Source organism: Nyctereutes procyonoides, unplaced genomic scaffold (assembly GCF_905146905.1).
Source record: "Nyctereutes procyonoides isolate TBG_1078 unplaced genomic scaffold, NYPRO_anot_genome, whole genome shotgun sequence".
Taxonomy (NCBI): domain Eukaryota; kingdom Metazoa; phylum Chordata; class Mammalia; order Carnivora; family Canidae; genus Nyctereutes; species Nyctereutes procyonoides.
In genome coordinates, this window is record NW_026575029.1 from 3,217,875 (window position 1) to 3,236,117 (window position 18,243).

The 18,243-nt window shown below is 36.2% G+C and overlaps 1 protein-coding gene across 1 annotated transcript; it reads right to left on the bottom strand.

The window, feature by feature from the left end:
* Positions 1-1,435: 1,435 nt before the first annotated feature.
* TLR3 (toll like receptor 3) lies at positions 1,436-16,976 on the bottom strand. Its single transcript, XM_055315704.1, has 5 exons — positions 16,678-16,976; positions 10,247-10,701; positions 8,217-8,408; positions 3,900-5,752; positions 1,436-3,675 (listed from the first exon to the last, which is right to left on the bottom strand). Exons 2-5 carry the CDS (start codon positions 10,688-10,690, stop codon positions 3,447-3,449), a joined length of 2,718 nt encoding a protein of 905 aa, XP_055171679.1. The 5' UTR covers positions 10,691-10,701; positions 16,678-16,976; the 3' UTR covers positions 1,436-3,446.
* Positions 16,977-18,243: the final 1,267 nt, after the last annotated feature.

Here is an 18,243-nt window from a genome sequence, read left to right on the forward strand (position 1 = left end):
GGCAAAGTCACATGACAGGACAGTTTCTCCCATGCACAGAAAGATGGAGCAAGACTAGGGAGTGGCAAGAGATTAGAATGGCTAATATATGACCTAGTGTAATTAGCAACTAATGACCAATTCATTGCCTTTTTTTGTTAGTTTAATACAGAATTATATGTTTATAGGAAGAAAATAAGTTTTTTAAGTCCCCTTTGGTAATGTGGGAGTGCACCTGGCTGTTTGGACTGTCAAGCTAGAAGTTACATCTTGTATTCAACTAGTTGTCACATGTATCTAAATCATAGATTCCAGGAGGGAGTTTTATTATAATTCCTGGTTTTGCCAATTGAAATCCATTAAGTTACAATTTCAAAATAACTGACTCCTTAAATCTAAATTCCTCTGTTACGCTCTCAGCAACATGGTTCTATCCTCTGCAGCATCCCTGCCTGTGACCGCCCAACACCAAGTTCATGCCCCACTCCCTTCTATCTTACTGTTCATTCTGCTACCCTACTCCTCACTCAACCAAATTCTACCCACCTTTGAAAGGTCTGATCCTCTTCCATGGAGCCTTTTGTTCAGGTCCATCTTTGATAGTCCCTTCCTACCCTAACTCTTCTTACCCCATTTTCTACAGTGTAGCTCAGATCCTATTGGACCCCATCATGCTTAGCACAGGGCTATGCACATGTAGCTGCTTAGCACAGGGCTATATGCACATGTAGCTGAGAAATACAATATTTCTCACAGTTTTATTAATATATAATTTATATACCATAAATTCATCTGTTTTAAGAATATGATTCGATGATTCTTAGTAAAAACTTACATAGTTGTGCAATCATTACCACACTCCAATTTTAGAACATTTTCATCACCCTAAAAAAATCTCTTGCACTACTCCCCACTACTTCCCATTCCCATCCCTAGGTCCAGACAACCACTAGTCTGCTTTCTGCCTCTCCAGATTGCAAGAAATATTTTTTAAGCTCCTCATATGGAGCACCTTTACCAATTTTCCAATGGCTACCATCACTTATTATTGAGTCCCCTTTACAAATAACCTAAGGTAGACATTTGAATAATTAAACATTGTTAAATAAATGGCACTGAAAACCCCCTCCTCACTAACAAATTGATAGTATTTACTTCTTATTACAATAAAAAGATGTCATTTTTAGGTAAAATCTAAATTCCTAGATTTATTTTAAACTCAATGTTTATTCAACTGGGGTTTGTTTTGAAAACGGAAAAACAGGAAGAAGGAGTGAACAGATAACATGATGCCACCTTGAGAGCATTCAAACAAGTCACTTCACTCATGGAAATTAAATAGGTCAGACAAACATCCTTTCCTGCATTTCCTTGTTTTAAACCCCAGGGATGAGGACTCCTCCTGAGAACAATTATAAAGGACAGCTTGCAGAAGTTCAGGATGTTTCTTCCTGTGTAAGTCAAACACAAGCCAAGGCTTACATCTTTTATTAGTTTTACTTATATTCAGTTAAATGGGTCATCCCTTGTGCATTTTCTTACATATTAAGAAACTTTAAAAAATTATGTTTGAACTCATTTTAAATTGTGGCCATTTGATCAACTATCTTATAAGCAAATAAATAAGAGAAGGAAAGCAAAATTACATCCTGCCCTGCTTTGAACAAACTGGTGAAACATTAATTGATAATAAAAGTTCATTTAGAAATATTTTAATGAAATTGAAACCAGATACACAGCTAACATTCAAAGCACATCAAGAACAATGGTAGTTGTGACTTTTATTTTGGCATCGTAAAAGTTTAATTTTATTTATTTATTTATTTATTTATTTATTTATTTATTTATTTATTTATATTTTGTGATGCCAAAATAAAGCAATATTATTTCACAGGTAGAAAACACATTTTAACAAAAAAGCAATAAAACAATGTGTCTTGTGTGCAAAGGTGATATATAATGGGAAAGTGAAAATGAGTCCTCCTCCACACATTCATATTGTTGAGAGACTGTAGACGCTTTCAGAACCACCAATACAATGGATATTACTTTTTCCAGGATTCTGTGAGCTTAGCCCTGAGAATACTGAACGATTTTTAAAATATTTTATTTATTTATTTGAAAGAGAGAGAGAGCACAAACGCAGGGGGAGCGGCAGGCAGAGGGAAAGGGAGAAGCAGGCTTCCCTCCCCCATGAGGCAGAGAGTCCCCTGAGGGGGTGGATCCCGGGGTCCTGGGATCATGACCTGAGCCATAGGCAGACACTTAATGGACTGAGCCACCCAGGCACCCCAATATCGAACTATTTAAATGAAAGTTCTAAAATGTGACATCTCAAATGCTCCCTAAATTTAGCAAACAGATGCTTCTAATAAAGAAATTACCTCAGCTTTATAATTTCAACCCTCTCTTATATTTAAATACCAGAACTATAAAGGTTTTAAAAAGCTATTCTTGTTTATTTCCAATAATTAGATTCTTTTTATCGTAAAACAAGAATAACACTTAAAATCATAGTCTTTCTAGAGTAGAACTAACCTATATATACATAGCATATTATTTTATGACATGGTAATATATTTAATGTGAATGCATTATACCATGATCATCATTAATTATAGGGGATTATTTAAGATTACTCAAGGTTATTTAAGATTTTGTTTATCACCAAAATTTTCAAGATCAGAACTCAAAGAATCCAGTGGGACCAAATGATTTGACCAGGGCCATCTCCTGAGTCTGAGACCAAGAGAAAAGAATATTTTATTTCCACAAAGCTAATCTACTTATTAACCTTCAGGAAGTAAGCCTTTCTGTAATCCTTTTTTTTTTTTAAATACTTCTAAGCAAGAGAATTGTTTCTTCTAACAACTATAGCAGAAACTCAAATAGCAGGAAAATATAAGTGAGCATAAGTAATCGAAATGAATCACAAATGTTTTCTGACCATGAATCTGTATACTGAAATGGGATTTAACACCTAACAAAATGAACACTGAGACAGAGACAACTAAAATAAAAGCTTCCCAATTGAAAAAATATTATAACTAAGCTTTTAAAAATTGGGGTATATATTTTACTCTTTTACAGTTGAAATAGCATTGTATCCACTAAAACAATTATCTTTTATTCTACTATGAGTGCATCCAAAAAATCTCCAAATATAATTATCAGAAACCTTCACATAATTCTCACTTTTCTTTAAATGAAGAATATTTTAAAACTTTTCTAAGTTGTCACAGACCTCAGTTACCAATTATATATTCTGATATATTTATTTTGGGCCCATTTAACTCTGTTGGCAATGAAAGGCCTGAAATAGGAAGATAAAAGAGATGGAAGTGTGGGATAATACTCTCTAACTATGAATAAACAAATTTATACGATCTTCAAATAAAACCTAAATTTACTATGAAACTTTTAAGATGAGAAAGTTACTCCTCTGTTACTTTAGTCTTTAAATAAATTTAATGTATTGAATTTCTGGATCCAAGTGCTACTTGCAATTTATGATGAAAGGCATTTACCCGTTCTTTCTGAACTGGCCAGTTCAAGATGCAGTGAGATTTAAACATCCCTCTTCGCAAACAGAGTGCATGGTTCAGTTTATAGTCTGGAATCTCCTCAAGAAAGATCAATATAATGGACTCTAGATTTTGTTCAATAGCTTGCTGAACTGCCTGGTGCACTTTGAATCTAGTAAAAAAAAATATTGAAATAAGTTACATATCAGTATACAGTATTCAACAGCCAAAATCTCCAACATCCCCCCTTACATTTGCTTTTACCTGTCACTAATAATCAGGTTATTTTTTTAAAACTTATTTTTAAAAATTTTTGAGTGGTGAGTCATAATATAAGTAATATTTAAAAGCTTAATTGAAAAGTACACACTTAAAATTTCCACAATGTTCACCTACCTTTTGCATAATGGATCCTTTAATAGATGCTGTGTTATAACAAAAATAGTTTTTCTACTCTTTTTGATGCTATTAACGATTGACTCGAGTTCAAGGACACCTGCCTCAAAGTCCCTCTCTTCGAGACAAAATTTGAGAGTTTTATCTTTTTCTTCCATTGGAGAGAAGTGTTCCCAGACCCAATCTCTATCTTTATAGGCATGAATTATATAAGCTGCATATTCAAACTGCTCTGGCTGTTTGTCTATTTCTTTGAAACCAAGAATTCGGTGCACTGAAACATTCCAATAAAAAGATATCCTCCAGCCTTCAAAATGGATCAGCAGCACAATAAAGACAAAAGTCAATAAGACACTGGTATTTATTATGAAAAAGATTTCAAAGGGGGCACTGTCTTTGCAGGGTGATATATCAAAAAGCATCACTGGGAAACCATGATACTGAGGTGGAGTGTTGCAGAGGTAATGGCTTGATAACTCAGAGATGTTGGTATGGGTGCTGTTAATCCAATTAACAAACCAGGCAATACTTTCACAGGTACAATCAAATGGATTAAAGCTCATATCTAAATTACTGAGGTTCCTGAAGGCTGGCCCAAAAACATTCTTCTCAACTGATGTTATGAGATTCTTCTGAAGGTTCAATGACTTCAGAGACACCTGATCATTAAAGAGAGATGATGGAAATATGTTTAAATTATTCAATCCTAAATCAATGCTCTTTAATTCAGATAAGCCCTTGAACACCTCTGCTGGGATCTCATCAAAGCCATTAGACTCTAAATTAAGAATGTGGAGGTGAGAAAGACCCTTTAGAAAATGAACAGGACCACCGGGGTTTGCATGTTTCCATAGCCTTGCTAAGTTGTTATGCTGCATATCCAGAATTTCTAACTTCTCAAGACCTTCCAACAGCTCATCATTTATGTTGGCTATATTGTTGTTGCTTAGATCCAGAATGTTCAAGTTCCGAAGAGGATGAAAAGGTGAAGGGGAGCTGTCCACATTTCTAAGGGCCGTTCTTCGGAGCATCAGTCGTCGGAGGCTGGGAATCAAGGCAAAAGAGCTGCTCGTCAGTTGTAGGCATTTGTTGTAGGAAAGGTAGATTTCGACAATATTTTCTAGACCTCTCCACTCTTGGCCTGTGAGTTCTTGTCCAATTTCATTAAGGCCAAGGTCAAGTACCTGTAGGTGGCCCAGCCAAGAAAAAGCACCACTCTCTATTTTTGAGATTTTGTTTTTGGTTAGATTGAGTGTGATTAAAGGAGACTGAGCAAGTGACAAAAATGTTTCATTGGTTAAAGTTTGCAAACTTGTGAAGGAGTTGGAGAGACTCAAGTGTTTCAACTTTATCAATCCTGTGAACATATTGTTTTTTATGCCTGCAAAGTAGTTGTCTTCCATGTTCAGATACTGCAAACATTTTAGCCACTGAAAGGAAAAATCATCAATCCTGGGATGCGAAGCAAGGGAAGTACTTTGTTTAGCAAAAGATCGTTTCAAATCCAGGTATCTTACATTGAGAAGCCCATAAAAGGAGTGGGAAAACAAATGCTCTATATTATTATACTCCAGGAAGAAATATTCTAGATGTGGAAGCCAGACAAAGGAATTGTTCTCAATCACATTCAAGTTGTTGTGGGAAAGATCGAGCATGGTGAGATTCGTATGCTTTAGTCCAAGGAACGTCATATTGCTTGTTCTGTACAGCTGGGTGTTGCTTAAGGATAGATTCTGGATACTTGTATTTGACAGTTCCAAACAAAGGTTCGCTGTGAGACTGGGGTTCAGCTGAACGTTGTTCAGAGAGAGGCCAAATAACTTTCCAATTGCAAGGAAACACCCTGGAGAGAACTAAAGGTGAGGGGGAAAGGAGGTTAATAACCAAAACACAGTGGTGTCCTCAGGACTCTTGAAATGTTGAAACAATTCTTTACTCAGTCCCTTGCCCCTTCACCATCTTCTCTGTGTTTTCTCCCTATCCCTCACTGCACAGCTCCTTACTCTGTGCCTGCCACACCTACCTCATGCTCCAGCCCCTCACCTTTCCTGGCCACTGCTTACCTTCCACTCATCATTTAAGGCCTCCTCTTCAGGGGGCCTCCCCTGAAACCTCAGTCTATCAGTCTAGGTTAAGTCCCTGGTGCTTTTACTTGATCACACTGAGTATAATTGTAATTAATAAACTATTTGTAAAGTCACCCCTGGGGCAGATCCTGTTTCTGTCCTCATCACCCCTGTTCCCAGTGAATAACATGGAATGGATGGGTGGATCTTATTAAAAGCAGTGATTCACACTTTCCCTTCTGTGACTCTGAGTTCCAGCCTTTCTCTTTGTCTTTCCACCAAGGTTTTCTTCTGACTTTATTTCATGACACCACCTCCAGCTCCCCTACTCCCCTCCTGCTCCCCGCACCGGAAGCCTTGGCTGCTGTGTGATTCAGCACCAGGGCAAGAGAATGGATGGCAGGAGAGAAGGAATCCAGAGAGGACTGGTAGCCAGTCCTGAGCAGTGGTTAAACACCAGGAGCACAAAGAGGATCTGACTCCTACGGTGCCATTGGTGAGACGTTAGGGTTCATGGAAGAAAAGGCAAAAATTAGGAGGAAGATGTACTTTTTCGTAAGTAAAGTGAATTGGACTACAAAACAGAAAATTGTTAAATTAATTAGGATGGACTTACATGACAGCACTATATTACAGTAATTGAAGTTGAGTTTTTGAATAATTCTCAGTGATATGGAGAATGTTCGTGATGTTGTATTATTTTTAGACAGCAGGATATATATACTGTTGCCTCAGGGAGGCAACGTGGTGTAGCTGTTAGGAGCATGGGCTCTGATCTAACACTGCCAGAAACCCAATTCCGTCACCAGAAAATCACTTGTGAGACCTTGGTTCCTCAACCCTACTTCATCTCAATTTACCCTTGTGTAAAATGATGGTAAGAATAAGTTAGTTACAAGACTATGCATATATAGCTTATCACAGAGCCTGACGCACAGTGTAATTTGAATTTATACTCTGAATTTCACCTGCTATCTTTTTTTCCAATTATCACTTGGAGTAAAGCTGGAGATAAAAATACCCAAATGCTAACATTGGTTGTTTCTGGACTGTGGGCTTTTGGATGATTTTAATCTCCCCCCTCATTACTTACATATTTTATAACACTTCCGCAATAAATGTTCTAAATTTTAAAAAATGCTATTCAAATCTTAGCATGAGTATTGCATAAAATGTTCATTTGTTGTTTGTTTATATTTTATTATCTCAGGACCAATACACAGTCTATTTTTATTCTGAAAATCAATACAGCTTGTAAAAATCTGATTTAGTTTATGCTTGCCAATATTCTTATTCTCAGCCTGTAAAGGAAAAAGAATATACACATACCCATATATAAAAGTGATTAATGAACTGAGTATCATGATCCAAAGAGAAGGTTAGTTACATACATTCCATTGTAAGAGGATTTTTATAATAATCTAATACTAGTTTTCATTTATGGAGCACTTACATGCCAGACACTGTGCTAAATTCTTTACCATACAGCCTAGGAAGTAGTTTTATCATTAGGCCAATTTTATGAGTGGGGAACTAGAGTAAAGAACTTGAATAATTTGCCTGATTATATAATTATTAGGAGAGAAAGCCCAGGGGTGCCTGGGTGGCTCAGTCTGTTAAGTCTCTGCCTTCAACTTGTGTCATGATCTTGGGGTCCTGGGATCGAGCCCCTTGTTGGGCTCCCTGCTTGTTGGGGAGCCTGCTTCTCCCTCTCACTCTGCCTGCTGCTTCCCCTGTTTATCCTCTGTCTCTCCCTCTGTCAAATGAATGAATGAATGAATGAATGAATGAATATCAATCTAAAAAGAGAGAGAGAGAGCAAGACCAGATGCAGAGCTAGCTAACCTAACTCTAAAGCCTGTGCTCTTAAGTATCCTGCTTTTTTATTCTTTCAGAGATTTTGTGTGATAAATAGTATTGTTTCCACTTTACAGGTGAGGAAACTAAGACCCAGAGAGGTTATGTAAGTTCCCCAAGGTCAAAGTACTGGCCTAGAATTGGAAGAGGAATTTCAACCCACTTCTATCAGACAGCAGAGCCTAAGCTCCTAATTGCTACCAGACTCTCCCATATTGTAAGGATGAAATGAATGGTCCCAAGCAGGAAGTATGAAGGATTTCTGGAACACGGGGCAAGCATGAGGTGGTAACCCCTTTCTCTAGGGAATCTTTAGATTCTTACCCATGTGACACAGTTAGGGGCTGCCCACACTTAAAGGTAGAACACAAAAAAAATTTACCTTGCTTCTTACCTCTTTAATTGGATTTGATGACAACTCCAATTTTTCTAAAGAAGAATTACCAAGGAAATCAAGTTCTTCACGTCTCAGTACATTAATTTTATTATTTGATAACAGAAGCTCCTGGAGATTTTCCAATTGGAGCTGACTTCCTAATTTAGTAGATGACAAACCATTATGAGATAGATCTAATTTGACTAAATTCTGAGAAAGAAAAAATATGTATGTTAGTTAGAGTCTTGCTTCCAAAAATAGTTCCTTTAAATATACCAGAGTCTTAGAAATGACAGCAGAAATGTCACCTCTCTATTATTCTATAGAAAACTGAAAGTAGGGGTAATAAAAATCTTTGTTGTGATTTAAAATACCCTTGCAGAAAGGGCTTTGTTTCTTATGTCAAGAATCATTAAAAAAAAAGAAAGAAAGAAAGAAAGAAAGAAAGAAAGAAAGAAAGAAAGAAAGAAAGAAAGAAAGAAAAAGAAAGAAAGAATCAGGGATGCCTGGGTGGCTCAGGACATGGTCCCAGGGTCCTGGGATTGAGTCCCACATCAGGCTCCCCAAAGAAAGCCTGCTTCTCCCTCTGCCTATGTCTCTGCCTCTCTCTCTACATCTCTCATGAATAAATAAATAAAATCTTGAAAAAAATAAAAATAAAAAAGAATCATTTTATTTCCCTTACCAAAGTAAAAGGACTTAAGCTTATTATTCATGATATAAGAACTATCCATAATAAGCATTTATTTATAATAGGCATTTCTTTTTTTTTTGGCATTTCTTTATCATGTAAGGAATATTCACGTGGCATAACAAACATAGAGTGCCATGCATTAGCCTTGAAACTAAACAACAGGAAAGAAAAAAGAAGAAAAAACTGTCGTCTAAAAAAAAAGTATGACTAGAACTTTGCTGTTCATGAAGTCCTAAAATGATTTTTATATTGAGAAAGATTGACAGTTATATAAGTTTTGCATGATAACTAGTACAGAATATTTATTTTGTTTGTTTTGTCAGTGCTGTGGGACATTTTATCACCCTTGTGCTACTTTTTAACACATAAACTTCCACTCAGGTAAAAGGTAATGACCAGTTGATATATATTTGGGCAGAGTCTTATGTAATGCATATTAAAGACAGTAAGACTTTTACTTTGTTTTTAATTTTTTTTAAAAAAAGAATATTTTGCTAAGGATTACTCTAACCAAATTTTGAGGTTTTTGAGTCCAAAGACATTTCACCTACTTCAGAATCTAGGAGGCACAAGAAAGAATTTTCAAATCACTAGCGAGCAAAATCATTTTATAAATATTTCTAAGCTATTTAAGTTCGTACACTATTCTTGGCATATGAGGTCATAGAAATGCCAAATTTTTTCTAGGTCTATAAAATGAAGAAAACAAAGTTTTAGAATGGCTTTGGTTTAAGAAAAGTATTTAATAATTGTCTCAGATTGAGACACAAGAACATATATTTTCACAGATGTAAAATTCAAGCAAAGTATTGAAAAAAAAGATGGCAGCCATTGGTAAAGCAGTATTATAAAGAGATTTATTAAATCAAGATTACATAATTTCTAATTAAAAAATTTGCTTTATCATGCATCAGTTTGTTAACTTTATTTAAGTCAGAATTTGGATGTGGCATTTTTTTTAAATTACTTCAGGTACTAAATCAGCAGCATTAAGAGTTTATTTGCAGTGTTCCTTGTGGGATATTCTGATTCTCCCGGTTATGACAGAACAGATTCTTTGATCCCTACCTCTTGTCTCTAAGTTGTATTTTTAATGGGAGGGAACAAGAGAGGCAAAGTTCTTTAAATTAATACTGAAATTGATTTAAGATGCTATTTCCTCTTTTGCAAACATTTTCAAACATAAATGGCCATATTTGTATGGGGGTCCCCCTCTTCCCACTGAAGATTAGTTTTCTATTTCCTCACCTTGATATTTAGATATGAAATTTAAACATGCATAAATGACTTGAAGACTTACCATGAGATAACGTATTTTTAATTTCTTATATGGAGATGAACATTGTCATCTTACCTTCAGGCTTCGAAAAGGATTATTTTTAATGATCTTGATTGAATTGGACATTAGATGGAGTTCAGTCAAATTCACGCAGAAGACAAAAGTTTGATCTGAAAGGTGAGATAGCTCATTGTGTTGGAGGTTCAAAATTTCCAACAAGGGGAGTTTTTGGCACAATTCTGGCTCCAGTTTTGAGATGGTGTTAAATCCTCCATCCAAGATAGTAAGTTGGCTATATCTTGTAAAATTGGCAGGTGGTAATCTTCTGAGCTGATTATGGGTGAGATTCAACACTGTTATGTTTGCTGGGAGGTCATCAGGCACTTGAGTCAACTTCAGGTGACTACAGTCAGCTACTTCATGTCTAACAACACATTTATTGGTAGAGGATGTACACAGTATCCAAAAAGGCAACAGTCCCAAAAAGGAGTAGATATGATAAAGCAAACTCTGGCTCATGATTCTCCCCTCTAAAAGAAATGTCAACAGGTAAGAGATAATATTAATAACATAGGCTTTCATAAGCATTGGTATATTTCTTATAAAATAGATAACCAAAAGTGACGATGTATGATCTTTTTACTCGCAACTTCTATGATAATACAAGCATGTATTATACAAGCAATACATCAAATGGAAATAAGTCAAATAGCACAGAAAAGTAAAAAAATGGGGCATACAAACTCCCTCTTCACTCTTCACCCCCATCTCAGTTTCAATGTGTCTTACTGAAAGAACCACTATATGTGATTTCTATAAACCAAGATAAATTAGTTTTTTAATCATACTTTTGGGTGAATGGCCAATTTGGAGGGATATGTCTAACACCGGCTATTTGGTTATCATCTTGGAATCCATTCCACTGTTGTATTCCTGGGTGAATGCCACTATCATGGTTTTTAGTACCTTCTTTCTTGAATTTTTTTTTTTTACTCAAGTATCTCCTTGAATAGCCCTTCCCCCTCTCTCTCCAAAATATTTTTTTTAAGATTTTTTTTTAATTTATGATAGTCACACACACACACACAGAGAGGCAAAGACATAGGCAGAGGGAGAAGCAGGCTCCATGCACCAGGAGCCCGACGTGGGATTCGATCCCGGGTCTCCAGGATCGCGCCCTGGGCCAAAGGCAGGCGCTAAACCACTGTGCCACCGAGGGATCCCTCTCCAAAATATTTACAGGAAGTTTTATCTTTCAAGTTCTTGAATATCTGTTTTTGTTCTCTTGTCATATGATTTTGATGTGTAGGCTATTTGAGGTTCAAAATACTTTTTATGCAAAATCATGAAGGCATTATTCCACTGTCTTCTAGTGTTCATTGTTGCTAAAAAGAAAGCATGCCCATCTGGTTTTCTTTCCTTTATATGAAAGATACCTTTATTTTACTCTCCTTTTCCTCTTTGGAAATTTCTTTTTCCTTGGTATTGTAAGATTCACAAGGATATTTCATACTAAATCTTTCCTCTAAAATGCAGCTATACACTCTCAGGCATTTTCAATCTGAGGACTCATGTCTTCCTTAAATTTTTAGATTTCTTTTTCTATTATTCTTTGGATTATTTCCACTCTTTCTTTTCCTGTGTTCTCTCCTTTGGAACCACTTTTAGGCAGACATTGACCCTTCTGTGTGATCTTATTTGTATTAAAAGTTCCCTCTTCAGGGCCACCTGGATGACTCAGCCAGTTAAGCATCCAACTCTTGGTTTCAGCTCAGGTCAGGGTTGTAGGATCCAGCCCCACGTCAGGCTCCATGCTCAGTGGGGAATCTGCTTAAGGATTTTCTCCCTCTGCCCCTCTCCCCCTCACTTGCACTCTTGCTCTCTCTCTCTAATAAATAAATAAACAGTAAAAAAAAAATTCCTTTTATATTCTACATTTTTATCTTTTAATTCTCTATTTCTAGATATAAGCTCAGCTTTTTGTATCGGGATTTGCATTATATATACTTTTTAAATTTTAGTAATTATATTTTAAATACATACAGAACAGTACACAGATGATGAATGTACAGCTTTTTGAATTTTCATAAAGAGCATGTCAGTACATTCGCCACTCATTTTGAGAAATAGAGCACAATGAGCCCCCCAGAAACCTCCCTTATGCTCCTGCCCAGCCACCACCTCCTCCTTCCCCAGACAAGCACTTCATTATTTCATACACAGAAAGATTAAATTAACTTGCATTTGTGTATTACATGTGTTAACAGCATTGTGCACTATGTAACATTGTATGCCTTTTTTTTAAAAACTCCAATTTAGGTTTGTGAGATTGATCCACATCTTGTCCTTTAGCAGGATTTGCTCATTGCCATTCAAGCAGAATATGGCTATATACCATGTTATCTTTTTTTTCAGCATTTCTAATGAAAAACCCTAGACAACAGCACAACTCACAGAATTTTACAGTGAACACACCAGTGTTATCATATATCTACCCATCTATCCATCCTCTATCTACCAGTTCACTGAAGTATACTGCAACATCAGTACCTTTCCGTCTAAAGAATGTGCATTGCTACCTCCAGTTCAGTATTTAAAAGTCTTTTTTCTTTTTAATAGAGTTTTTCTTTTGATATAAAATTTGCATACACTGAAATGTACAAATCTTTGGTGTACATTCTCTGATTTTTGACACATGTATACATCCGTGTAACCCAAACCCTAAAGAGATCCCCCATCCCCTTCTGGTTCATTCTAATCCCTGTCTCCCAAAGACCATCATAACTCTGACTTTCTTCTACTATATTGTTAAGTGACTTATAACCTACTATCAGTGGAATCACATTCACTCTCTTAAATGAGGCTTCTTTCACTCAAGTGATCTTTTTGAAGTTCATCCATGTTGCATTTTGGGAGTTTTTTTTTTTTTAAACTAAATGGTATTCCATTGTATAAATATATTTTATCCATGCTGATATTATTAGACACATGAATTGTGTGAAGTTTTTCACTAGTATGAATTAAGTTACTATAAATATCTTTAGATATGTTTTTATGGACATGTATATACTTGATTTCTTTGGGATAATTACTTGTGACTGGAATTGCTGGGTATTTGGTAAAATGGGATATAGTTACTTTTATAAGAAACTGCCAGATCTTTTAATGAAGTTTGTACCATTTTACATCTTTACCAACATTTGGTACTATTATTTTTCAGTCATCCTGGTGAGTGTGCCGTAATATCTCATTATGGTTTTAATTTTAATTTCCTTGCTGGCTAGTGATATTTAAATATTTTTTAAAAAGATTGTATTTATTTATTTATGAGAGACACACAGAGAGAGGCAGAGACACAGGCAGAGGGAGAAGCAGGCTCCATGTAGGGAGCCTGATGGGACTCGAACCCAAGACCCAGGATCATGCCCTAGCCAAAGGCAGATGCTGAACCGCTGAGCCACCCAAGTGTCCCTATTTAACAATTTTTTATTTGCTGATTATCCATTTGTATATCTTCTCTTATATATTTTAAGATTTCACTTATTTTTAAAATTAGGTTGTTTCTTATTTATTATTGCATTACAGGAATTTTTTATATACATAGGTATTAGTCCATTGTCAGATTTATATTTGTGAGTGTTTTCTCCTATTTTGTGGCCTATCTACTCATTTTCTTAATGAGTGATTGTATCTTCAGAATCATGGTAAAGTGTAATTTATCATTTTTTAATTATTACTACTTTCTGTGTCCTGTCTAAGAAACTTAGCCTACTCCCAAATTGTTCTTTTTTTAAAAAAATAAAAGTATGGTTTTAGGTGTTAGGTTAAGGCCTGTGATCTCTCTTTAATAAAATTTTGTGTATGATGTGAAGGAGGAGTCAAGGTTCATTTTTTTTTTTTCAGTTGCACATCCAGTTTGTCATTTTTTTTTTCCTTTCCCCACTGGATTGCTTCAGGATCCTTCTTAAAAACCAAATAAATGTGGGTGGATTTAAGTGTGGGTCTGTATCTGGGCTCTCAACTCTCCTACATGGAAATACCTGTCAGTTCTTAGGCCACCATCACATTGTTTTGATTACTATGGCTTTATAGTAAACATTGAAGTCACAAGGGTAAATCCTCCATTTGTTATTCTTTTCCTAGATTGCCTTTCCCATGCCGTGGTTAATAGGAATTATCTGAAATAATTTTACTTATTATTTAATTCATTCTTCCACCTGAGTGGAGTATAAAGCTATAATAGTAGAGGACGTGGTTGTTTTTACTCTGTACTGCTTTGCCTGTGTCTAGAAAAATGGCTGGAACATAGCAAATATTGAATAAATACATGTTGAATGAATAGCTTTCCATGGGCAGTTAATTAGCTCAAGAAAACTTCTTATCTCTGTAAATAGTCACAACTTTATTTTGGTGGGATAGGTGATATTCTTTGGTATGACCATTTACCTAATTTCATTTTCAGATATTTAAAAAAATCAAATAGATTGTCAATGTATGGAGATAGATCAATAAAAATGATATTTAAATAATTTAAGTTTTTCCATAATTTCTAAAAGTCATGTCACAAGAAAAATTCCAGATAAGTTTTAGAGAATAAAGTCATTTTTGATGATTAATTGTAGTAAAATAGAGCCAGTGTATTTATAATTGTTCTAGTAGGCTTTTTAAAAATAGTAGTTTTACTTTTAATTCTAATCTAGTTCTCAGAAATAGAAAAAAAAAGTCAGTTTCTTTATAATACTGGCACTGAGTATCATTAAAGCTAGACACAGTTTTTATATTTATAGGCTATGACGGCTATGACAAACATCACCGGTCCAGGCCAGCTAGGATGCCCCTCACCAAATTGCTCAGGTACATGAAACGTGGGGCTGGAAATGGTACATTCTGGAAATCTGGAACCAACTCCCCAAACCTCACCTCTCTGAGATCCTCCCAAATCTCTCTTCCCTGTACCATGAGTGCTTCTACTTCTCCTTACCAACTCAAACCTACAGTCCCTGCAATATATTCTCCTCCTTGTCTGGGGACATTTATCTCTTCTGGTAGGGCTATAGAGATCAGAATTACTGAAAAGGACTAATCTCTTTACTAAGAATATCCCTGAAGGACTGAAAAACATTCCCAGATCTGAAAATATATTCATCACATGGAAAAGACTGACCAAATTACAAGTAGGAGGAGTGAAAAAGGAAAATCCACAGAGAGAATCTTATGAAATTTCAGGATTGTAGCCATTCACAAGAAAAAAGTCCCAAAACCTTCAAAGGAGAGCATACAATCAAATACCTCCAAAAGAAAAAGGTCCTGATTGATAGAAAACTTTCATCAGCAAACCTAGCCACTAGAAAGCAATGGTGATTAGCTTTCGAAATGATCAGGGGAAATAATTTTGATCCAAAAATTTCATTTCCAGCTGAACAGCTCAAGATAAGGAGAATATGCAAAGATTCAGTAAGTTTCTAACTATGCAAACTGTATGAAAAAATTATTCTGGAATTTGCTTCAGTGAAACAAATTATTCTGGAATTTGCTTCAGTGAAACAAATGAAACAAATGAAATAGAAGGGAAAAAAACTGCTATTGAGTGTGACGTAGTAGAAGCAAAGAAAGCTGAAAAGACGGAAAATAGATACCGAGTGGGCCTTGCAATTTTAGAAAGGTGCATAGAATTCCACGTCTCTGTCCAAGTGGGAGATAATATTGTATCATGAGAAAGACATGGAGTCTGGATCCAGGCTACTTAGAGCTAGCCACTATTTAGTTTGGCTTCTCCAGTTTGGTTTGTGCACTTCGCAATAATTTTTTCCCCCTGAATGTATACAGATACAGCTAACTACAGACACACAATCCTACTGTAAAAATGGGAGGTAACTTACTGAACCAGCATGGCCTGAGGCTGACTTGGATTTCGTCTGACTCGCCTGCATTTGCCAGTGTTACTTTCTCATCTTCCTGTACACCTAAATGCCTTTCTACTTGTCACCTTCTCCACTTTGCCTTTATGAAGTCAAAGAAAGCCACTTTGGAACTCCCAGGAACACTTGAAGTGTTTTCTCTTTTTTCAAGCACATGATCACAAAAGGCCAGCTCCTATCTCCTCTCCAGACAACAAAACTGAGGGAAGGAGATAAACTCTTTCAAGCTCACAAGGCTCTGTAGCTAATGTAAGACGAAGATATGATTTGTTTCAAAGGTTGTTACGAAATAATTTCCATGGATTTCCTAATGAGCTTTTCCAGGTTCAGAACTGCACATAGGAAAAAAAAAGAATTACTGCATAAGATATTTCAGAATGTTAATTATAAATTCTTGCTATTATGTATATTCTGGGTTAGGATACGCTTCTCTCTACACCTCTATCAGCTCTCTTCTAGTCTCCTTGTTGATTCTGACTAGATTTCAAGCACCAGATCAAAGAAAGACCAAAGAATGCTAAAACCAACGTGCAGTCCCAGTCCGAGCTAACGAGAGATCCTCTCCCAGTAAGAATTTTAAAAATATACCTTCATTTGCTCTGATAACGGCTGACCATTCCTTTTTTTCATTAGTCCAAATCCAGTTATTTTCACCAGGGAAGCATGGAAGATTTCCTGCGATCTAGAAAGTGAAACTAAAAAAAGAAAAGGGAAAAAAACTTCAAGTTCTTGGATTCTAAGAAAGGCAAAGGGGGAAAAAAAAAACACAATATCAGCAAGAGAACTATTAAATTGCTTCTTAAAAATGTCTTGCTTTTTTTCTTCAGGCAGTCCCTTAAAAGGGTCACAGATTTAGTAACAGAGAAGTTGAAAAAGTGGAACCTCCCTTCTTGGTGTGGGCAGGGCTAGTGCTCCAGAGGTTAGTAGATACCTGAGAGTGAATTCCTCTGTTTTTTTTTCCCAAAGGCTGTACAAAACTGTCAGAACCTCCAGAGTGTGGTCAGAGTGACAGAAAAAAACCTCAATCCTTAATCAAAGCTAAGTACTTTCACTTCTCTTACCTTCTTAGCAACCCTGGAAGGTAAGTAATGCAGAAATTAACCTTTTGATCCAAGAAGACACGGAGTTCACAAAAGAGGAATTGCTGGCTATGGCAAATCCAAAAGCCAGCCCCAATTCATGCCACTCCAGCTTCCACAGTCAGAGCCTGCTAGGGAGCAAACAGATCTTCCCACAGAAGTCCAGATTCACCTGGTAGTTTTCAGTAAACTTTATTGACTAGTTAAAGGAATGTGCTTATCAGGAAAAGAACACACTTCCCATTATTGATATCAGAGGATTTAATGTTACTAGCTATATTGTTATATAGTAAAATATAACACTTAGAAGGAGCTGCAGAGATCACCTAATTTCAACTCCTTTGTTTGAGAAATGAGGAAACCTAGCATGGTGAAGGATTTGCCTAAGAATATACCACAAGTTACCACAGTGCTTTACTACTCAGACAAGAAGAGTAATAAAACAGCCTGGAATATTTAAAACATGTCACTAGTTTGACTTGACTGCAGAACTGACAGCAAGAAATAGGTTTGTATTGTGATGTAACATGTCTTCCCTTGGGCCTCAGCTTAATTGGACTACCTTGTGGTCACTGGGCTCATGGTCATGCTTTCCTGATTTTCTCACTTGTCCTATCTATAATATAATACCATAAGCAAACCATTGTACTGTGTAAACAATTGTCTCCCACGTCTACCATTGTAATATGCAGTAAAACATTAACAGTATTCATAGGTTTCTTCTCTGTGAGCTCCTTGAAGCAGAACAGGATATGTTCTTTGTATTATGACTCTCTAGCCACTCTTCCATGGAAGGCTGGTACTTTGGCCTCCAAGGAACCAGGCTCCTCTTCAGTATTCAGACTTTTACATTATTTTTTCCCACATTGACTCTGGGTTTGGCCATGTGACTAGAGTTGGCCAATAGGATATTATTAGGCATGAAGTAAGCCAAGACTTGATAAGCTTTTGCACATTGGCACTTACCATCTTTCTTTCTGAACTCAACTGCTATGTGGTAAGAAGCCCAACCCAACCTTCTGCAAAGGCAACATGGAAGAGAACTGAAAGTCTGGTCAACAACTCCACTGATCAC

Bases quoted from the DNA above. Each gene is read 5' to 3' on its own strand.
- TLR3 (XM_055315704.1), bottom strand. From the start codon at position 10,690: ATGAGCCAGAGTTTGCTTTATCATATCTACTCCTTTTTGGGACTGTTG. The intron at 5,753-8,216 runs GTAAGAAGCAAG...CCTCACCTTTAG, and splicing joins CATCAAATCCAATTAAAGAG to TTCTCTCCAGGGTGTTTCCT. The intron at 3,676-3,899 runs GTAGGTGAACAT...TTTTTTTACTAG, and splicing joins AAGGATCCATTATGCAAAAG to ATTCAAAGTGCACCAGGCAG.